The sequence below is a fragment of the Oryzias latipes genome, chromosome 10 (genome assembly GCF_002234675.1).
Source record: "Oryzias latipes chromosome 10, ASM223467v1".
Classification (NCBI taxonomy): Eukaryota; Metazoa; Chordata; class Actinopteri; order Beloniformes; family Adrianichthyidae; genus Oryzias; species Oryzias latipes.
In genome coordinates, this window is record NC_019868.2 from 1,170,945 (window position 1) to 1,198,609 (window position 27,665).

The 27,665-nt window shown below is 39.9% G+C and overlaps 1 protein-coding gene across 1 annotated transcript in view; it reads right to left on the reverse strand.

The window, feature by feature from the left end:
* Positions 1-9,012: 9,012 nt before the first annotated feature.
* The window catches only part of rxfp1 (relaxin/insulin like family peptide receptor 1), a 165,207-nt gene continuing 146,554 nt past the window's right edge, over positions 9,013-27,665 (reverse strand). The window contains exons 15-18 of the mRNA XM_011473132.3: positions 23,378-23,607; positions 14,942-15,352; positions 14,394-14,612; positions 9,013-11,960 (exon numbers count right to left, since the gene is read on the reverse strand). Of these exons, the coding sequence (XP_011471434.1) occupies positions 11,557-11,960; positions 14,394-14,612; positions 14,942-15,352; positions 23,378-23,607 (1,264 nt within the window). The 3' untranslated portion in view covers positions 9,013-11,556. The remainder of the gene's footprint in view (positions 11,961-14,393; positions 14,613-14,941; positions 15,353-23,377; positions 23,608-27,665) is intronic.

Sequence of the window (27,665 nt, forward strand, 5' to 3'; positions counted from 1 at the left end):
CCGGAGGTCCGGATGAGGCTCAGAGTTCGTAGCATTGCCGGGGGTTGGGTCGAGGAAAAATATGAGTTGGGTCGAGTGCTGAAATCTTTATCCATGCTTTTATTACATTAAGAATAGATTACTGTAATGCCCTCCCTTCTGGTGTTAAGAAAACCACTCTCAATCGCGTGCAGTTAGTCCAGAACTCTGCTGCTCGCTTTTTAACAAGAACTAGGAAGAGGGAGCACATTACACCAATCTTAAAATCTCTGCACTGGCTCCCCGTCAGCTTCAGGGTTGATTTTAAAATTCTTTCAATAGTTTTTAAGAGTGTCAATGGTATTGGTCCTTCTTTTACATCTGACTTGCTTTTACCGTATCAACCTCATAGAGCCCTTAGGTCCTCAGGTGCAGGCCTGCTGAAGGTCCCCAGGGTCAGGACAAAAAAACCATGGCGAGGCCTCGTTTAGAAACTACGGGCCTCGTCTGTGGAAGAGTCTACCTAAGGATGTGAGGGCCTCATCTACTGTGGAGGTTTTTAAAAAGAAATTAAAGACTCACCTTTCCCTCCGTGCCTCCCTGCTCTCTGGCTCTGGGGGCCTTGCGGCGGCCCTGCTGGCCCTGGCCTGGGTGGCGGGCTTGGTCGCCCGGGCGGCGGTTGTTCCCTGCCGGTTCCCGTGTGGTGTTGGGGGGAATCCGGCTGCCGCTGCTGGTGCGGTGGGGGTCTTGGGGTGGGGATGGCTGGGCACTCTCCCTCCTTCTTTTCACGTTCCACCATCCATTTTAGAAGAACATAAACACTCACCTGAGCACAGGTGTCAGCTCAACAGACTGAATGACTGAAATATTTCACACTAGTTGGTTTTAAGGCATAAGTATGCGTGTGAACACTATCTGTTTTGTGTACATGTCGACAGGTGGACATTTTTGCAACTAACAGGTGTGTTTATAACATTTGAGTGTGTGTGTGGACAGGCTCCGCCCTTTTTTTTTGTTTTTTTTTTACATTTGAACCTTACCATAATGATTAACAACCAGTAAACTTGTTGCTTTATGCTGCTTCATGGTCTTATCCCCCTTCCCCTCCTATTATCACCCCCTACCCCCCCTCTCTCTAACGTCCCTCTTTCTTCTTCCCCTCTTTCCTTTTCCGTCCGGTCCAACACCAAAGATTTTCAGACATGTTTGAAATTAATAAAGTTTGGCCTCAATTCCAAAAGGGGTTTATTCAGACATACCTTTGGTTTGTCTGAAGATTAATAACCCCTCTTGTTAAAGTAAAATATGTCCAGCCCAAGAGGCCCTCAGCTCTCATCTGTCTGCCTAGCTGTTGGACAGGACAAGTTAAAAAAAAAAAAAAAAAAAAGAAATTAAAGACTCACCTTTTAATTAGACTTTGTCTTTTATGTTTTACGATGTTTTATTACATCATTTTTAGCATTTTACTTGTTTAATCTACTATTTTTTACTCTTATATTTGATGATATTCTATCACATATATATTTTTTCTTCATTCTTTTTATTTTTAATGATGTTTTATCACATCATTTTATAATTTTATTTGCTTAATCTAGAATTTTTATTGTTGTATTTTATGACATTTTATCATATTCATATGTTTAATCTAGAATTTTACTTGTATACTTTTTATGATATCTTAACACACATTTATTTTATTTGAAATTAGACTGTTTATGAGTGTTTTCTCACCCTGGGGTGTTTGGGACTGTACTGACACCCCTGTCAATAGGAGGACAGGACAGACGGCGCCTTCTGGTTTCTCTTTTTTTTTTCTCACTGGTGTTTGTCTTTGTGTATTTTATTGTGCTGGGCTAATTTAATGTATTTTATTGTACGGATAGTGGTTGATGTTTCTCTGCATTTGTTTTTGTTCTTATGTACAGCACCTTGAGCTGTCTTTCTTGTCATGAAAGGTGCTATATAAATAAAATTAATTTTAAATTAATTTGAATTTGAGTGGCGTGGCTGAAGTTCTTGATGGGCATCAAGAACTTCAGCCACGCCACTTCAAGGTGTTCAGGAGGATAACTGCTGCTCGAGGTGGTGGTTGACTCAGGTGACTCTTGTGGCATGAGATTCCTGAGGCATAACAAAAACAAGATTAGCAAGAGGTACAAGGCAAGGGGGCCAGACGTAGAGCTCAGTGAGACTAGGCACCATCAGGGTTAACGAACTGGCGATGAATGCTTGAGCTGGGTCTCCTTAAGTAGCACAGGTGGTTTGATGAGGTGAGTAGACACAGCTGGTGAGTCAGGAGCAGAGCAGAGCTGGGAGGGGGAGGAGAACTGACAGAGGCACCATGAAAATTTTTGAGTAACAGTTTGGATTTGTGCACAGAAATGGAACCACAGAGGGATTATTTGCTTTGAGGATGTTTCTGGAGAAGAAGTGAGCTCAAAATGAGTATAGAGAGGAGGGACAGTGGTGATATTGGTAAAATAAGGCTTTATGGTTATAGTGAAGGAAGACATAAAGGTGGTTGGTGTTAGTGAGCATGAGGCAGAGGAGAGAGTCAGATGAAGGTGTATGGTTTGTTTAAGCCACCCCCAAATGTACTGTAGCAGCTGTACTGTAGCCGTTGGTTATGGTCTTCATATTACCTTATATTCGATTATTTAAAGGGGACAAGTCAATTTCCTAAAGTAATGTACTTACTGGCCATCCTGCCTTGTATCAACGGCGCAGGTTGGGGGTATAATGGTGTGGGAGATATTTTCTTGGCATACTTTGAACCCCTACCAGTTGAGCATGGTTCCAACGCCACAGCCTACCTGAGTGTTGTAACTGACCATATCTATCCCATTCTGACTACAGTGTACCATCTTCTGATGGCTACTTCCAGCAGGATAAGGCTCCATGTCATAAAGCTAGAATCATCTCAGACTGGTTTCTTCAACATGACAATGAGTTCACTGGACTCCAAATGACCTCCACAGTCACCAGATCTCAACCCAATAGATCACCTTTGGGATGTGGGGGAACGGGAGATTAGCATCATTGATTTTCAGCCGACAAATCTGCAGCAACTGTGTGATGCTGTCATGCTAATATGGAACAAACTCACTGAGGAATGATTCCAGAACCTTGTTGAATCTATGCCACCAAGGATTAAGGCAGTTCTGGAGGCAAAAGGGGGGTCCAACCCAGTACTAGCAAGGTGTATCTAATACAAATGGATGGGTAATGTATTTACAACAGAATAGTCCTTTTCAAAAGGATTTAAAAAAAACATCTGTTGATCAAGTAATAATATGTTTTCTTGTTTTGATATTAATTTGTTTCTTCAGTGTCCCATTGAAATCCATTTGAACAGTATGTTTCATCTAAATCAGACAACAGAAGATATTCAATGTGAATTCACAAGAAAGCCAAAAGAAATCCTGAGCTGTTCAACCTTGACACATTTATCCACAATCACGTTTATTTTTGCTCTGCCAGTGAACAGAAGAAGAATTGAGAAAGTTACATCACTATGAAGAAAATGATTAAAACCAAATGCTACTTTAACATTTATTAACAGTTAATGAGCACAGCATGTAATAAGAATAGTATGAAAAATGAATCTTTCATCAATACCAAAGGAAAGTCTGCAGCTTCAGTTGCAGTTGAACCAAGTGCTGGCTTCTATTTTCCTATGTGCATGAATGCATTTTAAACACAGTTTCCTCACAACAGAACATTAAACACTGACACTGTTAGAAAAGGACTTCACAGTAATCCAAGTATTGACAGAGGATTGTTCACTCTCATTCAAATCTCTCACAGTGATGCACAAAGTGAAATCCAAGGTCGAATTCCCAGACCAGCTGGGCATTTTCCCTGTGTGCAGGATGCAGTAAAAGCAGATGAAACATTGCAGCATTGCAGTGACCCCCTCCCCCGCTCCCTTCATTAAGAACTGATTACCGGTACATTCTTTCATGAACAACACAATGGGTCATTTTGCTGTATTACATTCAATTTAGTTCTCACCAAAGTTTTTGGTGTCAGTGGAAAGAACAGTTTTGATTTAAAAAAGAATATCACAATTACATGGCGTTTCCTTTTAACAGAGCAGAACAACTTAAAGTCTTTTTTGTAAATTCAGAGGATTGAGGCATGGTGTGCATACAACCTATTTGATTTGACATTGCTTTGTCTTGATCTTAGCAGAAGGACTGGAAATTTGAAGTAAACCAATCCTAAAATGTTTTTTTGAAGTTGAAATGGCCCAATGGCAAAATCCACTGTTTGCTTTCACTAGTATGAAAATTGGACATTTTGACAGAAGAGATATAAAAAATGTATTATGTACTATTTTTAGTGATGTACAAAATGCATTCAAGATGAATATTATGACATCACAACATATATAATACAGTCAAAGCCACAGAAATGAAGGATCAACAGACCACAGAAAAGCACAACGTGACATTTATGGCAGAAACAAGGCCAGCATGTCTCTCCACAGACTGCAGTGACAGCTGTCTGCTCACACTGACAGCCAGTCAGTCACTTTCTTCCAAAAAAACCAACAACAACACGCCATGATGGGGCTGCTCGCTTGTGTCCACGTCAGGCTTCAGCATGCACCTCTCACATGAAAAGGGACAAACTGATGAAAGGAGGTTTAAGTCTCTGCATTTTTCCCATTTAAGCCACGAGGAGCTAAAGAAGGAACCAGCAGCTTTTTCCAGACTTCATTAAGCAGGAGCTCTGAGATCTGTCTGCTTTAAACTTACATTTAATAAATCTGCCTGGAACTCAGGTTGCATTTATGATGCAGCTGTTTCTGTCACTGACACAGTAGAGCACATGAAAGCATGTACTGTCAGATCCCTGACATCAAATGTGTTTTTTTCTGTGGTTTGCAGTAACTTAGTTTGGTGAGGGTCTTCCCTGTGAGACTCTTCAACTTTGAGTGGAAAAGTTGATGATGAACAGCAGATCAGCCATAAAGCAGAACGCCAAAGCGTGGGCTCATGGTCCTGGATGGAATGTGCAGGCCAACAATGACCAAAGCTCCACTGATTCCTGAACTGACATGATCCACGTCTTTGCTGGCTTCCAAGGAGGAGTGAAAACTTGACAGAAAAGCTGCAGACGTAATATTCACACAAGCTGATGGTCAAAGAAGAGAATTGAAATGTGTGGATCATCAAATCCCGTCTGCAAGTTTGGTCTTCAGATCATTTAGTCTGTGTTTACTGAAGGACTAGAGGGAATATGATGCAGGATAGTCACTGAATCTCAAGACTTCAGCAAACTAAGGTGGAAGTTCTGCTTCCACATTTGTAAAAGAAAACAGATTTTACCAGCTGAGAAGGCAGACTGAGCAGAAATTCACACGACAATTCAAGTTTTTTTAATTTATTGCAGTTCTCCTATTTGGGCAAATGACATTTATATCAAACTTTATGTCATATAGTTTCATATGACCAAAATTGCTTTGTTTTCCTGATTGTTCCTAAAATGCCGAGCAAACCTTTCATCTCCCTGTCTCCCTAAAACCCCCTCTGTTATTTAGCTGAAGAAGCAGAGATGAAATAGCTAAAAAAACTCCTCTAGATGAACCATCAGTCATTTAGAGATCAGAAACCCTTTAATGTCATTGTTACACAAGAAGCTTGTGCTCTCCAGCTGTTTGGACAATATAAAATAAAGTATTTAGAGGCCAAAATGGAAGTAAAGTCATGGAAAAACCTTTTGCTGGGGTGATTTAAACTGGTTACTTGAAGTTATTGAATACTGAGTATAAAATATTTCTAACAAAGTTGAATTCAAACAAAGCTTAAGCTAATGGATAAACAGTGGGGCGAAAAAGTATTTAGTCAGCCACCAGTTGTGCAAATTCAATGAGCTTAATCACTATTCAAGCTCATTGAACCAGTATACAGTATGTTGGATAAAAATGCTCCTTAGGCTCTAAAATATCACTGTGGTAACTAATAAGTGAGGTGGAAATAAAACTAGAGAAACACAGATGTGATTCATCTGCTGATACATGATGAATATGGGTGCTGCAGTGATGGACAGTAGCACATGAGAGGCTGTCACTGCAGCCTTATGCCTGTGGTTTCTGTTGGGTTTAGCAGATCTGCTAACTATTTAGGTTCTATTAAAAACCCGATCTTCCGTGTCTGTGAAGCTCAAATGTTCACTTTTGATCCACTTTGTTGCAGGAAGAAGGAGGAGGAATTTCCACATGAGTGCAGAAATTCTCCATCCACAATCACAGGACATGGAAACAAAAGGAAAGCACATGAAACTTGGGATTATCGTTTCAGATTTAGAGCCATGAGCACGTCTGTAGAAGAGCATAAACAACACTGCTGCACCAATAAACCTCTTGAGCATGAAAGCATCCATGCATGCTGTTCATGTCTACAGTAATATTATCAAAAGCCTTGAAATGAAATAAAGTCCCCTTTGTGCTTTTCTCACAAATCCTCCTCTCTGCCTACAGGAAACATTTCCTAATCTGTAAAATGTGATTTCTAAAGCATGATTGTCTTAATTTCCATTCATCTCAGTCTGTGGAAGAATGGGAACAGTTTGAGTTCATTACAATGCTATTTAATTCTGCAACAGCTCCCTCTGAGTGATCAAATAACTGAATTGATTCTGGCAGGACATCGTCCTCCTAAGTGATTTCAATGTTTGGACGCGGTTCCCTGCCTGCAGAGCTTTGATCAGGAATACCAAACACATCCTGCTCACACAATCTGTCTCCACTAAATCTCCATTACATTTTACACACAGAAGTAAAAAAGGAAAACATGTTTTCCAATAAATTCTTACCAAAGAAGGTTAAAAGTAAGGTAATCAGGTAGGAAGGTGTAATGAGATTCAACAACCAAGTGAACGTTCAGAAAGCTCCATGATCCAAACTACAGCTGCAGTCAGCCTGTTAGTCCCATAGGCACACAAACCGACCTCACTGCTATACACAGAAATCACAAAAATGACCAAAAACAGCAGCTATTTTGAGAGCTGTGCCAAAACAACAGAAGCATTGGGGCATTTGCCAAAGTTCAAAAGTTAATCAGGAGCAAAAACAAAACATCCATGGAGGAGAATGATTGTGCTTAACATGCCATCTCTGTGCATCTCACTACTGAGAGCCGGAAGGCAGCAGGAGCTGCTGTTTACAAATGACAGAACAGAGATGCCTCACTGAGCTGTTCATGAAACACAGACACAATCAGAACCGAATCAGTACTCTTTCACTTCTGATACTTGGTGTTAATGATCCCATCAGCCTGCTGAATGTATTTTTCTCTTTACTCTCCATAAACAACTGCATTTCAAAAATCATCCTGCCTTTCTTGGCTGCTGCTTCACAGTAAAAACTTTGTGGACTGATTCATTTGCACTCATCTGATGGCAGGAAGAATGTGAATAAATGTGAAGGAAGTTCCACTCAGCCGTTCACTGATGCAAACAGTCTTTATGCAGAATTTCCTTCTATGTTTGCTCAGGAGAAGGATTAATTGAGGATAATCAATTGGTGATTTAAAAGAACAAATAAATTAGAGGGACTAAAACAAAGACACAAAATGAGGAAAAATGGATCCAAAATCATTCTTCTTTACCGTCTGGACAAAAGGCAAGAGGGATGATCAAAACTGTGATACTTGTCTCCAAATCTTAAGAAAATAGTTCAAAAATATCAACTGAAATAACAATAAAAAAAGGCCTTTACCCATAAGTGCTCTGGTTAAAAATGATTAGAAACAGCCTGACCTTGTTTGGAACTACAAAGGTCATGAATGACATGTCAGAGTGCTGTTTTGGTAGATAGACTTCAGTCTGTAACACAATCATTTCAAGGTAAAATTTCCATCTACATTTGGACCTAAATGAACCTGTTAATGGGGTTTATGTAGCAGAACTCACGTACGTTTCACTGTGAAAACAGGGAGCTGATCTTCTTGTCAGTTTGTTAGCTGACTTGCTCTCATACTTTCTCAATGTGTAGTAAAGACATGGTTCTGCTGCTGGAGCAGTTCACTTTGGCCTGCCAGGCTTCAGGTGCATCTTTAGGCGTCCTCACAGCTTAACATGCTAGGATGTGGGAGTCTGCATGAACAAACAGTATGTGGACCGGGTTTGTTGGTTCAGTTGATATTTCAAAGTATTTGCGTCTTGCATTTAGCCTCTTCAGACCCAATGAGTGTATATCTGATTAACACAGCTGAAGGAATCAATACATAACTGTACCTCCCTCCTGAACTGCAGCTGCTACACTTATAAACAAGTAGTTAGATCCAGAAGATGAGAGGGGACCTTTCCCCTAAAGCCAGATCCTAAGAACAGAGCAGTAGAAACCAAACTGAAAGTGAATTTAAGAGGCTTCTTCAGCTTTACTACTGTCACTGAGGAGGGTCACTCCCACCTGCTGCGGTAACCGTCCACACCCAATCTCCACAGTGATCTGTAGTTTGACTGATGCACATTGCTGCAGCAGCTGAAACCCCCTTCTGGTGATTGATGCTAAAAATTTGAACTGAAATAGTTGGTGCATCATGTTTTCTAAGGACTCAGACACCTTACAGTATTCAGCCTGTGACACAGGAGCGTCTCCCCTCCATAAAGATGAGGTCACACCAGTCTGCTGTTGCTGCATCTTTCACGTGAACAGCCCCGACTTATAAACTTAAAACTCAGGATCCCTTCAGCGATGGGGGTAAAGATTTGTGCAAGTTCAGGTAGGAGGAGGAACAGCCTTCAGCTGGATGAAGGCATCACCAGGAGGACTTCAGCTGCATCTACACTGAACGTCACGTTTCAATGTTAAGTCAATGGTACAGACGTGATCTTAGGTCCTGCGGCACGATTTGAGCGTTGGGCGTGGCACGAAGGTCTGGCAGCAGCGCAATGTAACCCTTGTTCTATCCTAGTCACTTTAACATTGGGAGTTGGGTCATCTAGACCCACTAGACAGAGCTCTGAACCTTTTTTCTTCAATGATTTGTGATCTTCACTGGTGTCCATGGATTACATGAAATCTTTCCAACTTTATCCACCTTTGTCATGGTAGGGAGAACACGTCAATGGAAGGGGGGGGTCATCTAAGATAGCACAAGGGTTAAGTGTCGCAGCGCATCCAGAGTTCAAAAGTTGGAACTTTGGCAAGGACGACGCATCACAACAACCAATCAGGGATTCAGCTTTGGGCCTATGATGTGTTCAATGATGCGATCAGCGAGTGTAGTCCAAATCCAACATCCGCACTGGAAAAGTCTCTGAATGATCTCATGAACCATGGAGACATGATTACCGAAGTCTTTGTAGAGCTCCTCAAAAAAATAAACCTGATCTCTCAACATCATCCATGTCTTCAATGGATTATAAATGAGATATGCAAAGACACTGCTCCATGTCGTAATAAGGCTAAAAACAATTGGCGGTCGCTCCTCTCACACACGTCTGGCTTATGAAGTCATTTTTGGTTACATTGAGCAGTGAGATGCTGCATGTCCACATAGAAGTGACCAAATGCAGCATAACCCTGAATTTCCACTGGTCTGTTTGTGGCACGTCCCCGTTGTGTTGCATCTCCATTGCCGTGCATCTGTGTTGCGTTGACACAGAAAAGCATCACACACATTGCCTCTTCTATGTATGCGTTCCGTGTTCGTCCCTCTACACCGCAACGCAAGCTTCACGCGTAGTTCTACTTCCGTTCACGCTGCGGTTTAAAAGCGAAAAAAAAAAAAGCTGGGGAACTGGAAACAGGTCCAGGTTTCAAAATAAAACTTCTGTTGTACTTTCAAAATAAAACCTCATTAGACCTCATTTCATATTTACTGGGGATTACACCATCATGGAAGACAAAAGTTTAATTGTGGAGGTTCAAAAACATAACAATGTATGACACAAACATGTGTTTTACACCGACTCAGTCAGGATGGAGAGGGCATGGGGTTTGATCGTTAAAGTGTTGGATGAGCAGGACGATGAGGGAGCAGGACGAGCTGCTCCACACGGGGTGACAGGACAAACCACTCCTCAGGGATCCAGGGGGGACGGACCGGAGATGCAACAGAGTCAATTTCAATTAATTGACGGGTGTGAGACAGACTCCTCACGCCACAGAGATACACTGTAAACAGACCAGTGTAAATTCGGGGTAAGAGTCAAAGAAGCCCATTGACAAGAGCGAGTAAATAGCTGTAGGATGTTTTTCAGAAAACTGAGTGGTGCTTCTTACACCTGTCAGAGCTGAGAATGCAGCTCCAGGAATGAAGCAGCTCTTTATAGAGACAAACTAACCACATGGAGATGACTCCTAGCTTATGCGCTTTCTTTGCAGCTGGAGAAATAGTGACATTTTCTCTGTGATACAATGTTGTTTTGTTGATAAACTTGTCTTTAAAATAATGTCCTCGTCCTTAAAAAACGTTTTTCTGAAAGAAAAAAAGGGCTAAAAGATAGAAGACGCTTTGGACATACCATGTTGAGTCTAAGGTCTAAGGTTTGGAATCCAGACTAATGAAAACAAACATGTTCCAAAGCATGTTGGATTCATTTTTACACTGATGATATTCCATCTGGGCACACAGAGACGCGTTTCAGTTTTGGATGATGGAGCAACAGGCATACAAAAAAAGACTAAACCTAATCCCCTGCATAATGACAAAAATCAGAAGGAATGGGGTCTTTTTTTTTGCCAGAGTTGTTGTAAATAGAGTGCATAAGCGGGTGCAGAGGGAACTACAAATATGCACAGAGACACTCCTATTTGAGCTTTAATGCCCACAAATCAGGGCCAGAACTATATAAATAAACCAGGGAGACACATCTGTCTTTGAGACATTAATTAGTTTTTTTTAAAGGAATCATTTTCATAATTTATCGCCACTAGAACATGTTTCCTCTGTGGGTTAACCGATTAGAAAATGTGAAGGGAAAATAAATGTGAACACAGATGCCTGAAAGGAGAAAGATGAAACACCTGCTACACCTTCACTTTTAGCTTTCACTAAACCAAAAAATCTTTAAAAAAAATCAAACTGCTGCATTACTGCTGGGACTCTGAGATCCACAAACTCTGGTTTAATGGCCAATCGATAAGAACAAGCTCCATCTTTGCACAGAAGCCACTTTCACTGTAAAAGTGCTGCTTCTCTTCAATAGCCCTCCACCTCTGAGCCACTAATGCCTGGGATCAATCATTGCAGCCATATTCTGACCCATGCTAATATTTTAGCAGCCCTGATGCTGACACCCACACAGGCTCCCTTTGCTGCAATTATGCCTCCATGAGACACAGAAGTGAATCTGAAACACTATTGGTGCCACATATATGCAGTCAGACACTTGACCTTCATCATTTTCTCCCCCTGCTAACAATACTGCCTTGTACTTTACAACTGGTTGTCTATGCTGCTACATTGGTCACAAATGTGCATAAAACATTGTAAAGGTTTTTGACCGTAAAGGGAAAAAAATCATACAAAATTGTGGAAAAACAAATCCTTTTTTTTTTTAACCATGAATTCAAACCTTGAAGGTGAAGGAACATAAAAACAGTAAGTCTTGTGTACAGACAATACAGGGCCGGCCAAACCCTTAGAGGAGTTCATTGGTTTGTGCGATTGTGTGTGTGTGTGTTTGATGCATGTTTTGTTTCTCTGTGCACACTGGCAGCACTATCAGCTGCTTTAGCTGCTGCTGCATGATGAAGTCATTGTAGCCGTCGTTGCTGTCCTCCACCGGGGTAAGCTTGGCTGCTGCGTTTGCCGTTTCCAGAGGGGCCCCTCCCAGGCTGTTTTCCTGCATGGGCCACATTTCCTGCCAAGTGAGCGACGGGTGATGAGGAGGGTGACCACTGAACAGCGGTCTCTTCTGCCTGTAGTTAGCCCACACCTGCAGAATGGTCTCTTTGAAAGGCCGCGTGGTGAGGGTGTAGAGGATGGGGTTCAGGGCACTGTTGATGGGGAGAATGAATATTACGACCCACGAGCTGATGGTTCCTGTGCACCAAGAGGGTCAGAAAAAAGAGAAATACAGTCAACGAGATTAAGCTTTTAATATGTGAATGCTTGTGTAATACAATAATCAATGTTTGTGCTAAAAATAGGGATGTCCTACTCTGATCATGTGACTGAAAACTAGGCCTGATCATGTTGTACATCATGAACGGATCACGTCATTTTATTGCCATCAAGTGCAGGAAATACGGCACTAGTTTGAGCAGGAGGCGCACAAAACCAGCTCTGTAAAATTAGCCAGATATTCACAGATTTGGACTTCCAGGCTCTTTTAATAAATATTTGGAAAACGGACAGCAAGTGACTACTGATCTGTCTTAATGCAAAAAACGACCTTCAAATGTATTTTTAAAAAAAATATCAGGTTTTTGCGTCTTTTTAATGAGAATGGCTCTCTCTGTGATGCCAACAAGCAGACGACAGTGAGACGGCTGCCAGGGGGCCGTCTACAAAGTGCAAGCTCAGGGAAAACGTGATGCAAAAAATTAACAATGTCTCAAAAACAACAGAAATAAATAAATGCTTACATTGATATGAGCTAGAAATCAATACTCATTATATTTATGCAACAACAACGATTTTAAAAGAAATTCATTAATTTTAAGAATTGTTAATGGAGATGAAATCGTATATGATCAAAAATGTTCAATAGTTCTGAAGATCCTAAAGCTTCAATCACCAAACTTTCCCCACTTGACTAATTATTAGCTATTTTTACTAGTTACTAGTTAACTATTCTTTCTAGTTGATAGTGGCATTATTTGTACTTGATTGTTCAAGTTACTTCACAGAAGTGCTGTGTTTCAGTGTTAAATGATAAAGGAAGGTTAATCAAATAAAAATTGGGGAAAACCTGGATGTGTTTATTACATTTGATCATTTTTTAAATGTTTTACAAAAGTATCTGATCGAATCTCAGTCCATCGAATCAGGCAGATTCTCAAAATCAAATGACTCGGAATCTGCTTGGGGCCAAAATCTTGATAGGGATATCGTTAATAAAAATAAAATGTTCATTTTCCGCAGACATGAAGACATTTCTTTATCTGTTTCTGTTGATGGAATGTTCTTGACATCTTAATAAAAGTCTCAGCTGTTGTGGTATCGTCTTGTAAATCTGGATGAAATGCTGCAGTGTTGGGATTCTATTACACCACATGAACCACTGAGTTCACAAGGGACATGCAGAGAAATGTTGGTCAACGACAGAATGAGTGGCTCAGGGACATGGGGGGTTAGTGACCCGTGTCAGAGTACTTTCTACCGTTCCAGGTGTTGAAGCTACTTCAACTGTTAGAACTGATTTAATCAAGTGTCAGTATGTTTACAGTTTACCCTCTTTGAGTCACCAGTGCTTTCACGACTGAAATCTGTGGACTGAGATGCAACCACTATCAAAGACCAGATTCTTCCCACATGGATCCTTCCTCTCCTAACAGACTCTCCGTCCGGGCCCTGTTTGCTGCAGCCAATTTCATGTCAGAGAAAACTCTGACATTTTATTAGCTTTGTCTTTTCTTCCGAGGCTGAGTCCCTGGAAGCGTGTTGCCTTGCTGTCCACCACACTGACAGTGAGCAGGCGCTCTTATCAGTCCCTTCCAGTGACAGCTGCTGTGGAAAAGCCTGCAAACACACGGTTTGGTTTTGGTCTCTTAAACATTAAACTTCAATAATGAGGACTTAAATCCTGAAGGGGGTGGTTGTATGGCAAACCTCTTTGTTGGTTTTAATCTCAGATTATCTTAATCCAGAGCTGCAGATGAAAAGAACTGATTAAAAAAAACTACATTTGTATACACCTTTCATGATGAAAGCCGTCATTAAAGCTCACGACCGTTTGTGTCTCAGAGACGGTTTGTCACTCGGTCAGAGTGTGAACAGACTGAGTGAACAGGTGTCAGTGACATATAATCTAATCGTCTTCTGTTTTAGTCATTCTGTGTTTCTGTGGAGCTTTTTCTTCTGCGCTGCAACCTAACACATTTTGTCACACAGTCTCATCCTCTTAACTCCAAAGCTCAGCCAAAATTAGATCAGTGAAATGTTGCATAGATTAGGCTAGAAAGGAAACAATGCAGATTCCCTGGTGCCCCATTTGTCAGCACAGACTTGACTCTGCTGAATACATTCCATTAGAGGCTTGTGTTGCTGTCTGTGAACTCAAACTCTACCACCAAAGGTAATAAAGAACAATAATGGTCATGTAGATTTCTGGTGGCTTTTGAGTCTATCCACAGACCTTATGCCAGATAATTTTCCAGGATGATAACTGTTCATGTGCATCGTCTGTTTGCCACAAACAAGACCTAATTCTTTAGAGGAACATCAAAAGTTCATTAGGGGAGCAAGTTCAGGTCGATGAGCATGCAATTCTCAGATGAGTTCTGCTTTAAAAGACGTAGCTTCTTGTCATACCGGGAATCTCCACCTGCAGCAGAGACAGGATCTTAAGGACAAAGATGGGGATCCAGCAGAGCGAATCGGTGATGACGATGGAGAAGAACCTCTTGGCGATGGTGACCTCTTTTTTAATGTGGTTGCTGAACTTGGTGGTCTGAGTTCCAGTTCTCTGAATGTTGTAAAACATGCTTGCATAAGAGAAGACGATGATGAGGAACGCCACCAGGTTCAGACCTGAAAAGAGGATTCTCCTTAGCTTTTATGACAACAAGTATAACTTGTGTTGAAAGGTATCCAAGGCAATCAGCATTTGATGAAACTTCAACTTCACAGAAGGTTTTAGAGTGAACATAAAGTAAATTTAAACACACAAATAATGGTGGAGGGTTTAGGTGCACACACTTTTCTCAATTAAGACAGTTTTTGGAAGGATGTGTATACATGTGTTGTTGCAACATGAATGCTCCTGTTCTGAGATGGAATGTGTGCTGCAGACTAAGCTGGGATACAGCTATAAAGTTGAGGGGCAGTTGAAAGTCCTCAGCATTAGAACAATTCCTCACCGAGAAAAATGACGATGGAGTAAACGTGAGCCCAGGGCGTCTCTGGCTGTTCAGAATGAAGAGGAAAACAAACTCCGTTTGTCCCATAGAAATTACGGAACAAGCCCTTACAAGCCAGCGGCAGGAAGGCTACTATTAGACCGAACACCCAAATGCTGGTCAGGATGGTGACAGTTCGCCGCCGACCAGGGGTCAAGTACTGGAAAGGGTAGACGATGCAGATGTACTTCTCCAGAGTGAGGTAAGTGAGGAGCAGCACAGACACTTCGGTGGACAGCATGGCCAAAGCGCCAATGATCTGACACTGGGTACTGTCCATCCAGGACTGGGCGTGCCTGTTGTACTCGCCTCGAAACTTTAGGTCATACGAACCAATCATGAAGAGGTAGACGCCCATGAGTCCATCTGCGCCTGAAAGAAGAAAGCTGTGTCTTAAAACTGGCACTGAGTATCTGACTAAACAGAGCAGCATCCTTTTCCAAGCAGCTTTTCTGTGATCAGATCAACCTCAGAGGTAGGGAAGGGACAGAGGCACATTTGACAGCTCTCCTTTAGATGTAGATGCTGTAGGTGCTCGTCCTCCAGTCTAAGGGATGCATAAAATGGATTGAGCTAAATTGTGTTCAGGATATTTGTGGCTCTGTGTGGGATAAGCAGGTGTATTTTCCTTGGCTTGAGCAGAATAATTCAGATCATCTCACTCAGGCAGATCTGAATGAGTCACTATACTGGTTCATTTCTACCTGAAGGTTTAAACTACATGCATTCAACGCCTCAACGTTGCAGAGCAGCACTTTGAAAAATATAAGACAAAGTCACTTCCAAAAAGAAGGCGTTGTCTAGACCCTCAAACTTCACCTCATATCTAGAACACAACCAACCAGATACTTTAACTTCATCTGTTAAATTGTCCAAAATTTCAATAACAAACTCATGTTAATATTGGACAAAGTCCTTTAAAAATAAGATCAGTTAAAGCCAAAGCACCTCCTCCTTGGAGAAGAGAGGAAACCAAAAGACTTAAGAGAATCATAGGGGTGCAGAACAAATTTCCACAAAACAAAACTAACAATTCTAATACAGTACAGCAACTTTATTAAACATGAAAAACAGAATACTACCTAAAATTAATAGCAGACGGTTATTCTAAACCAAAGTTTATTTTTTCCACCATTGACCGACTAATCAATCCAATCTCTTCCAGTCCATGTTCTATTCTCAGCAGTTCAAAATGTGAAGAGTTAGGGTCCACTTCACTGATGAGATAAATAACATTGGATTTAATATCAAAGGCCACTAACAGTTCAGTCTGTTGTATTCCCTTTGGTATGTAAGAACGCACCAGAGAGTTTTGGCTTGATTGATGCTACAAAGCTTCGGAAAGTGATTTCCCAACTTCAACCTAAAACCTGTTCCCTGGATCCCATCCCCACCTCACTTTTTAAGTCCATGTGTTCATCCTGAGGAGGAGCTCCTGAACATTGTTAACCGCTCTCTTCAGACTGGGATTTTCTCCATGTCCGTAAAGACGGCTATGGTGAGACCCACTCTGAAGAAGAGCGGTTTAGATGATTCACATCTAGATATTTACTGATCAGTGTCAGACCTGCCATTTTAAGTAAAATTTTAGAAAAACTAGTTTTTATTTAATTCAATTATTTTATTGAAAAACATATTTTTTAGAAAAATATCAGTCTGGTTTGAAACCCAATCACTCCACAGAGAAGGCTCTGGTCAAGGTTATAAATGACTTCAGGTCCAGCACTGACAAAAAGAAAACATCAGTTTTAGTTTTGCTGGACCTGAATGCAGCCTTCCACACAGTTGACCGCTCCATTCTTTTAAACAGACTCCATGACATGGTTGGAATCACTGGAACGGTATGAGCCCTACCTCACAGGAAGAGATTTTATTTTCAGTGTAAATGATGCGTCATTTGGGAGGCACAGACTGACATGTCACAAGGTTCAGTCCGTGGCCCCACATGTTTTAACCTTTATATGCTTCTGCTTTGCTGATGTCATCAGGAGATACAGCATACACTTTTATAGTTATGCTGATGACATCCAGTTATATGTGGCTGTGTCTCCTGATGACTTGGGACAAATTGATGACCTTTTAAGTTGGGTTTTAGATATTTAAACATGGATAGGAGAGAACTTTTTAAAGCTCAATTAAGACAAAACAGACAAAACTCGGCTGCACGCCATTTAACTAGAACCTAAAAGAAGGAGCACATTACTCCATCTTTGAAATCTTTGCACTGGCTGCCAGTCAGCTTTAGGATCTATTTTAAGGTTCTTTTATTGGTTTATGAAAGCTTATATGGAATGGGTGCTTCATTTTTATCAGATTTACTTTTAGTTTATGATCCTGCCAGAGCCCTCAGGTCCTCTGGTGCAGGTCTGCTGCTGGTCCCAGAAGTAAAACCCACTGCGAGGCCTCATTTCAGCAATGACGGCCTCACCTGTGGAACAGTCTGCCTAAGGATGTGAGGGCTTCAATGTGGAACAAACACTTAAAGGAACAATCAGACAATGAAGAGATCACAAAATAAGTGAAATACTATAAAAAATAAATAAATAAAATTCCACAATGCACAACTCACAAATGAGAGAAGGAAAACTGAAAATACTTTTACATTAGTCCTACTCAGTTTGCATGCTGATAATCGGTCATCTGGAACTTTTTTATCAGACAGCTTTGCTTCCAAAAAGAGCTTCTATTGAGTGGAACAAACAAACAAGCATTTAGATGTAAATATTAAACACTGCAGTTATTTATTCCTACGGTTAACATTAACACAACTATAATTCAAAGGCTAGTCTGTCAACCACCCCTCCCCCCTAAGAAGGGCATCAAAGAGGGATTCGGTCCATGAGACAGGAGGCTGAGTGGCTCAGATGATGAGCACAAAGTAGGCACGGGCTACTTTATCACAGAAAACGATGAAGCAAGCTTCGAATGCAGGGGTGTCAAACTTCAGAAATCCTGTCTCATCTGCTGTTGATTACCTGGATCAGGTGTGTTTTAGCCAATAAGGAGCTTCAATAGCAGGTTGGTTAGAAAACATGCAGGACAGTGGCCATTGAGGTCTGGGAGGTATTCCAGAAATCAGGTTATGTGAGTTACCACGGTAAGTCTGAGGCTAAGGAAGTTGATAAGGAAGGAAGGAAGGAAGGAAGTTGAGCGTAATTACGCTAACTCATATCTGGTCTTTTGGAATCGACATACCCAGAGTAAGCAAGTTCAGACGGATTTCAGCCAGAGTTCAGAGTTAAAGTCAGGGTAGTTTAAACATGCTTCCTGGAATATCCCCCTGGAGTTTGACACCTGTGTAATGTCTTCATCCTGTCATATGTACGGTGGCCCTGAACAGCAAATCACAACTAGAAGTCACGAAATGCAAAAACATAGAAAATCACAGCAACATTTAAAACAGCAAACAAACAATAGAAAATCGTTACATTTTTAGAAATCAAAACAAAATAACAGAAACCAAAACACAATTACCGTAAAAAAAAAAAGAAACAAAGAAGTGTTTTGGAAAACAAACGTAATTTTTAGGAATCAAAACAAAGTGTTAAAAATTTTAGCAAAAAAGGAACTGGTAAAGGTATGTACTATGAAACATCCCTGATTGGACGATGACATGACGTTAAGCATGAAGCGATGCTGGATCTGCTCCATACTAATCATGAAACTTTTATTAGTATGCAGACATTGAAGACACTTTTATAAATCTAACATCAAAACTTAAACCTTATTATCCAATCAGTGATGGGCCCAGACTATCTTTTCCAGTTTCTTATTGTGTTTCATTTTTAAACGTTTCATTTTGATTTCTGGAAATTACCTTTGTTTTCCAAAATATTTCCTTTCTATTTAGTTTCATTTTCTTGGATTTGTGTTTTGGCTTCTTGAATTGTGTTTTGATCTCTAAAATCCTTTTATTATTTGCTTTTCTTTTTTAATTGTTGCCTTCTTTATTATGTTTTTGCATTGAGTGATTTGTTGATGTAATTTGCTCTTCAGGGCCACACATCACATCTTCATACAGAATAAATCATTCTGTTATTTGGACACTTTTGTTGCCCTTGACAAATAAAAAGAGAAATCTTCTTCTGTCAAAGTCTCATTTTCATTGCACACTGATGCATTCTCTGCTGCTTCTCTGCTCCTCCTCTCAGTGATTCTCTCATCTGTCAACAAAGGTTCCCTGGAAATGTCTCCGTGCTTTATACCAGGACTGAAGCTGGAATCAGGCTGTAGGAACATGACAAGAACGGTAAGGCTTCACGTGACCGTTGGATGCTGCTCTGCTGGGATGTGGCACTTCTTTTGGTATTACAGCATACCAGAGTGTGCTTGACTCTGGTGAATACACAGATGTGTTTATAATTTGTACTGTCTCTGTTTTAATAAAGAGAGAAATGAAATGAAACCAAAATCTGATGCAGCATCATTGTGAAGATGGCATCTCGACACAGAAACCGATCAGAGAGGAGTCTTGATGTCTATGTGGGTCCTTCAACCGAATTCATAAACAGAGACTAAATTGAACCATCTTAAATCCTGCCACAGAATGGCGACCTGTGCAGGATGTCCCCTGTCTTCACCCACAAGTGGCTGGGATAGGCTCCAGCAGCCCTGTGACCCCGAAAGGGACAAAACGGAAGAAGATGAAGTCTTTATGTCTCATTGAGGGGTGTCAGGTGCTCTCATGTGTACGTCAGGGTGCTGCTCACCTCAATATTAATGTATTTATTTATATATTAATTTACATTCTAGCTGTTCTAGACATTTTTCTGCATTAACTTAGTTTATTTTATATTTTCCTATGTTAGCTGTTTTTATACTTTAACTGTTGTATTTTTTACTTCCACATTTTAGACTGTTTATGAGTGTCTTCTCACCCTTGGCTGGGGCGTTTGTTATCGGGCTCCCAGAGTTTTGGCCTGACCCGTTGGCCTGCTTTTTGGTAGATCCGAACATGTTTGAAAAGACACAGTGACGTTTGTCTTTAAGCTTTATTCCAGAGAAAGAGAGCTCTTTCAGAGGAAACACTTTGCAGATTCTGACCCCACTGATAAACTGACCCAGTCTTCTGACTACGCTGTGAAACTTTACTCAGTCATTTACACTGATTTACTGGCAGCAGTGAGGCATGCACTTTAAAATATCTTACTGTATATTAAAACTAAAGTGTCTTGCTGGGAAAATAAATGTACCCTTCACTGTTATTTTACTGTGCCTTGCTGTGTTTTATAATTATGGTGTATTACTGCCAGCATGCACTGTTGAACTTTTCACTGTAATTGTACTGTTATTTACTGGAAGCAGTTTCCCCACTAACGGCTGTGAGTTTTTTTAACGTTCATTGTTGCATTTTATATGTAACTACATTGCATTACAGTGAGAACTCTTTACTGTATTTATAGTAGAGTTCTCTGGAAACCAAAGGATAATATAGTTAAAGGTTTACTGTGGACATTGTGCTGTCTTCTGAACATGCTCAAAAACAACAGTGTAACAGTAATTTAGGAACAATATTCTACAGTTATCTGGACCTTTATTATGATGAGAGCAAAGTCAAAAACATCTTGAGCAACACTTAAAACTGAACAAATCGGACATTTTATTTTATGTAATGTCAATATTTGATATTTCACAACCCTATTTTTGAATTTTATAACAGTTTTTGTCAGAACATACAATTTTCAACATAACAGCAGATAACTCAGCACAAAGTAACAGTTGTCCACATTGTCTCTGTCAACAAAGTAAAATGGATTTGTATAACAGTTTATATAAAAACACTGGTGAGTCGAGAGTACAGTAAATAAAAATAAAAACTTGTTTTACTAAATGGGTGAGACTGCGTGTGCATAAGTTAGACTAAGTGCCAGTTGAAGTCAGTAAACCTCTAGTTGAGATTTCATTCCTGGATTAAGTGATGGTCCTTTCCCGCTCCTCTTGCTTGGAACTTCATCATTTCTTGATTTTGTTTACAGTTAATTTAAAGATGGGCTGTGAAAGAAAATGTAAGAAAAAATGAATGTAAACTAAAAATGCCCATTTTGGTTACAACATTAGTGTGAAATGACATACTAATTTGACAAAGACTTAGTTCAGTACAAAGTATTATTGATACATTATAGTAGATACACATCTGGCAAATGTAACATTCATCAGGTAGAAAAGGTGAATGTTTTGGAAAGGAAATGAGTTTTTAGAGCACTGCAACAGGCAGCTGGTAGGTTTATGGTTGATGCTCTGGTGTGAGAAGGGTCAGCGCTTCTTATCCCATTATTCAAGATCTGTCAAGAAAAGTCGGCCAAATCAAGCTGATGGTACTACATGGAAAAAGCTCCTCCCCTGAACACATTTAAAGGTGCACGCCGATTCAGAATTGATGCAGAGGATGTGAAAAAAAGTTTACAGACCCATTACAGAGGAGCTTCCTTCACACAGCACCTTCATTTCTGTGCTCACCATCCATCACTTGTTCTGTCATTGGATCTGTTAAACACACAGATTAGAAACTTCAGTTTAAGATGAATGACTAAACAAACAGAACTGCTTCTGATCACGTTTTTAGACTAATGATGGCGACACAGCTGAGCTTGACAGAGTGAAAAATGACTGTCTACTGGATTTTCAATGTTTGAACTGATGCAAATCCTGCAAAGTCTCATTAGTTATCTGGAATAAGGAGAAGTTTGACCAGCAGTTCCAACCAAAAAACCTCTAAACTGTTTAAGACAAATTGTCTTGGCATCTGGAACTGTCATGAGTTCTCAATGCATTTATTTATTTGGCATCCATATCTGCGAGGTTCATAATTAAACAATTTGGAAAATTCAATCAAACTCAAACATTTAAGTGAGAAATAATTTATCAAAACAAGAAAAAAACTGTCCTTTATTTGTGTCTAACAGTACCATCATAATTATTCACACAACTCTTTGTTTAATACAAGTAACAAAAACTGAAAAAAGTTCTCCAAAACCCCAAAACCCTGTCGATATATTTGAAGGTCTTCAAAGGCTTGATCAACACCTCTCCATGGAAAGAATTCCTCCATTATCATTTTTCCCTTTTCTTTACAAAACAACCCATCATTTCACACTTAGATGACTCAGATCAGAAATATCAAGAATAATAAACAGTACTCACGTCACAGTGAAGATGGGTGGAGGATGAGGTGTCTGGATCCAGCTGGAGTCTGAACGCTGGCTGAACAGAGGTCAGGTCCAGACCTGACACCTTTTGCATTTTACTTTAATGCAGTGTGAGGGAGCTGACTTCCACAGATTTACATATGCAAAAAACAACACTGACAAACCTTTTCAAAGGACGGAGTTGGTATGTTTTTAGGGTTTCCTGTGATGCTGTTGATTCCTAGTTTAAAACATTGATTTTTTGAATATACAAACAAAAAAAAACGATTTTTTTAAAAAATATTTATAACATGTACAAGGGGATGTGTGTGATGAGATGCTTTAGTCTACAGGAAAACCATTGCATGTGTGAAAAAACCCAAAATACTGTTGTTGCTATTTCAGATGAACTTGTTTGGGGAGGGTACACGATGGTTGGGGACTGAGATTTGTTCCAGCTCTAATGTTAATCTCTCACTCATCTTTGGAGCTGGGTTTCTGTGACTCCTTTCACTGCACAGCCTTTGGGAGTGTGTGGGTGTGAGCGACTGTATGTGAGTTTTCAACTGACCTTTGACCTCAATGACAAAGCAGAGCTGCAGTTCCAAGAAGCAATGCAATTCTCTTGTCATTTCAGCTCCACAGAACATTAGGTGAAAACTGAAAGCTGCTGGAGTTCTAACCAATGTACTTTTTTCTATTTTGTTCAGTTTAGAGACATAACTAAAGTATTTCAGTTCCCCAAACTGCCAAGTTTATTGGGTTGTTAGTTTGTTGAGGGGTTTAATAAGATTATGCAAAATGATCAGAGCAGAGACTGGTGTGAAAAGGAAATGAAAAAACATTTAAATATTAATGTGGAAGGGGATAATTTCATTACAGTTGCAATGTACTTACTGAATCCCAAATGAGTGCTACTGTGCCAGTTTAAATAAATGCTTCTTTTTTTAAGGTTTAGGACATGTATCCTCCTGAACATGACCCACATATCCTGTAAACAGGGTTGCATATATTTATTATCTTATGTACATGACTTGTTATGATTTTGGTGAATGATTCCAACAACTATAAACAGACTGTATTTACATATTTACACTCTGGCTGTAAGTACGTGATGAGCGGATGAGCGTCTTAATTTCCTTCGTAAAGGTAATGTATTTTAAAACAGGAGAGTTTTCATAAATCTGTCAGAAAAAGGAAACACATCCCAACTCAATCCCAGAGATCTGGCCTCTGTGCCCCCCCGCCCTCATTATCATGGAGTTGGACTCACAGCAGAGGGAGATGATGCACATGGCGTGGAGTTTGTTTTCAGAGCGGATGTAGGAGCGCATGCAGATGACGAAGATGTTGCCGAAGCAGGTTGTGGCAGAGACGACCCACACAAAGACCCTCAGGACAATGTTAGCCAGCAGGTTCTCAAAGGACGAGATGCCGTCAGTGTTGGGCTTGCAGCTGCGCACGTGAGGGGCGTAGCCACAGTACTGGAACTTCTTGAAGTAGCTGCAAAGCACATTGAGAAAGTAAAGTTAGGAAATTTACAACCAAGAGAAGAAGAGACTCATCCCTACAGATGGAAGGTATAAGCATGTGTACAGGTGAAGTTTGGAGTACTTATCAATTTCATAATTGATGAGGAAAAACAACTTGAAAAGGAAAAACATGGACCCTAGAAACAAGGGAAATATAGAAATGAACAAAATGACTGAAAGTAATACAGTTTCTATATTGAACACATTTAGCAAATATTTGTACTAAAGCAGAGAAGGCAAACAACAAGTTCAGTTTTGTTGAATCAGTGTGAAAAAGAAACAGTAAATTACTTTGGATCGATTCTGAAATAATGACATTTCCTTCAAAGAATGTTTCCTATAAGACCTTTAAAACCAAACAGAATACAATTTATGCAAATTAGAAGTGCGTGTAAACATAAAACAAAACTGTTGAAATTGAAAACAATATTTTAAATCCCATTTTTTTCAAATCAGTGAATCTCTCATTGCTAAACAGTAGACAGCAAGTTTTTCTGAGGAGTATTTTTGAGTCATCTATAAGATTAGTTCTATAGCATCAAGTCTTTAGTCCACTAATTCTAAGTAAAAATGCAAAGTGAGTTTGATTTCACACACCGATATGCACCAAACTTTGCTCTTAGATGATGCAAGTTTCTTGATGTCTTAAATGGTCTATTTCTCTAACATCTAATTACCTTGTGTTTTAGAACACCATTTTCCCAACATCACTGAAACTGGTTAAACCATTAATTCAAAGCTGATGATTTCTCTTTGATTCCAAACCAAAAGCCTGCTGGAAGAAAATGCTCTTTAGTTAATTATTCCATTAACATGAAATCAGTGGCCAACTCAAAAAGTCCAAACACAGGAAACCATCAGACTGTCTTTGTGCCACAAATAATGTATTTAAGGTTGGTCACGGAAAATTGGCACTCATGGATTGTAAAATGGGTGTTCCACAAGGCAGTATTCTGCCCCCCTGTTTTTATTGTACACTACATAAAATTCCTTTGGTTTGTAAATATGCAAGTTTCCATAAGGCTGAGAACCTTTATGACTTTACGCTTAGGCTGCTTACCTGCAGCTCTGCACGAGTAAAATTAAACCAGACTGAGCGCTGATCTGTATTTTAAAGTGTTCAACTATCATGGAGACGCTGACTCAAAAATGTGGTGTTTAAAGAATTAAATATATATGAACACCCACAAGTAAACACGTGATCCATCATCTTATTTCAAACTCTTTGGCTCTACAATGGTGTAGTCCACTATGAAGGAACCTGTGCAGAATTTTACACTCCAGAGGATGGAGGAGGTGGGGGTCACATTTAATCAGCCAGAGCAAAGATGGTTCTCCTTTGCACCTTTGTTCTGCAGAAATGGGATACTGTTGGTGTTGGTATTCCACATACCGGGAAGTTTGTAGTGCTTCTGAAGGTATGCATACAACATCATTGGCGAGGAACAATACAAAGAGTTGAATGCTGATAGAAATGATGGTCAATTCATGTCATGTTGACGGCAGTGGTTTCATCTGATAGCTGCTGATTTTCTAGTAGGCGAAATCAGTGGATTTTTGTAGCTAATTGTAAAAACTGCACCCCTGTAAGTGCAGCTCTGAAGCGAGTATGCTGTCAGTGCCAAGGCATTGATCAAACGTTTGTGTTTATGTTTGATCCCCACATTTTTGATAGTAGACCCACTTCAATGAAAAAATGTGTTTCTGGTGTTTCTAACATGTTCTTGTGGCATTTTTCTGACATATTTCAAGAGACTTAAGCTTAAAACTGCTTTTCTGAATCTTTCTTTTATTCAGATCATTGTGAAAAAGTGCTTTTCCTCTGGAAAATGAGCTTATTTGTGACAGAGAATACATTGGGAAGGCCATAAGGTAAGCGGAAAGGAAAAGGGGGCAGCGTTGCCCTTTACCTATGATCTGCTCTGCAGAAACTACATCATAGAAAACTCCACAGGTTTTTCTATTTTGGCTAAAAAACGGCATAATCATAAACCAAAGACCACTGGAAATGCTGTGAAAATAGATTAGAAGACTACCGGAGTGGAAGCTTGAAGGTTAACTAACAATATATCTTGACTTTATTAACCTGTTTCATTGAATTCAGTGAGGACTGACTGAGCTCTGACTCAGACACATAAACACTTATGCTGAACAAAACATGTTTAACACCTTTAAATCAAGTCATTTACTATTTTATCTCCCTTGCAGTGTTTTTACAACTTCCTCACTTGTGCTACAGTCAAACACTTACAAGCTTTGTTCATTAAAAGTTCAGTAAAACTTTTCTATTACTTGTTTGTGGCTGCTTTTAATCCCTTAGAAAGTTCTACAATGAAAAAAAAAAAATACTTTCATACTTTATCCCACCACATCAATGATACAAAGTGGCTCAAGATTGTTACCATGTTATGCATTCGTCATCAATTCACAGAAAAAGTATGTTTAGGAAACTGTGAGAAAACCCAAAATAGATTGAATAAAGGTTTAATCAAATGCAGTTCTACTTAAGGAAAAACAATCTTATTAAAATTCTGGTTGCTACGGAAACTAAACATGTGGTAGCATAAAAAAAACAAAATAGGGTGAAGTAAGCGCAAATCTTTGAGCACGCATCTCGCTACAGAGGAACAGTTCTCTAATGAGAGCCTTTATCAACAGACTAATCTTCCCTGCTGAGATCTGCTCTGAGACAGGAGCCACCAAATAACACACACAGCAGGTGGGAATCAGCTGATCGCTGCAGTGATCCACTGACAGGTTTGCTCAGGGTTCTTCTCTGATTCTACTGCAATTTCTGTGTCAGAAAGAATGATGAAAAGAATTTAATTCTATTAACAACAGATCATTTTAGGTCCAAATGTAGCCCTGACCCTCTGGATCAACTACACCTATGGACATATGTGTTCATAGTCCTCATGACTTTATTCTCCAGCAATTTGTTTAAAACGTTTAAATTTATAGATCAAAGGCTTATACTTAGTCTGTAAAATGGTGTCTTTTCTTGAGTTTGTCTCCCTGTTCTAGTCTTTTTATACATAGGTTGCACTGTTGTGCATGAGGGAGCTCCATCCACTGCAAACTGCAATGATCATTCCAGTTAGAAGACGGATCATCATGACAGTTCATGCAGCACAGGAACACTACACTGCATTAGAAAAAATACATAAATGTCCATCCTCCATCAGTTTAAAACACACAACCTGCATAAAATGAAGGCCATGTCCAAGAACTCAACACTGAGGCCGATTTACAGCTTTTAATGTGACAGTTAAAGGAAAAGTTAATGGGTAGGTTAAGGGTAAACTGTTCATTACATTAAAATTGGAAAGCCAATTAATTGTGTCATCAAATCTGTAAGAATTTCCTACAGAGGACAACAGTTAAAACAAACACACTAACTGATTTGTGATTTTTTTTTACTGTAAACTGTATATTTGAAGGACCTGAACTGAGATAGGGCCAATCTAATCAACCCAAAACCCACTTAAAAAGATCTTCTCCCTCCCACTGTTTAATAGCCAGACAGCTGTTAAACTTACTTCATTACAACCACCCCATAACTAACCTTAAGCTGATTTGAGTTATTTGCTATTATGATAGTTACATCAACGTTCTCTGTTTTCTTTCAAAATCTTTGGGATTTATGAATTACTTGCTGATTCTTTGAGCATCAAACTCCCTACTGAGAGAAAATGGGAGGCATTTTCTCACCTGTAAGGATCTCCTCTGGTCAAAGTCATGTCAACCGCATCAAAAACAGTCTCAGTTTCAGCCATCAATGTAATCAACAGGCTGATGTGCAGCAGTCCAAACCTTTCTAAATCTACATGTGTGGACGTGCCTGCAGCGTCTGTCTGACACCAAATGTCTACACCTGTGAGGAGAACATGGGAAATTCTGCTCCAGTGATGTGATTATGTGGTTCAATGGACATAAAAGAAAATTAAGTGCGGGGTCTGCTCATGACAAAGTGTTGGACTTACAGCATCAGCCATTAGCATTGCTCATTAGCACCTCAGGATCATGACT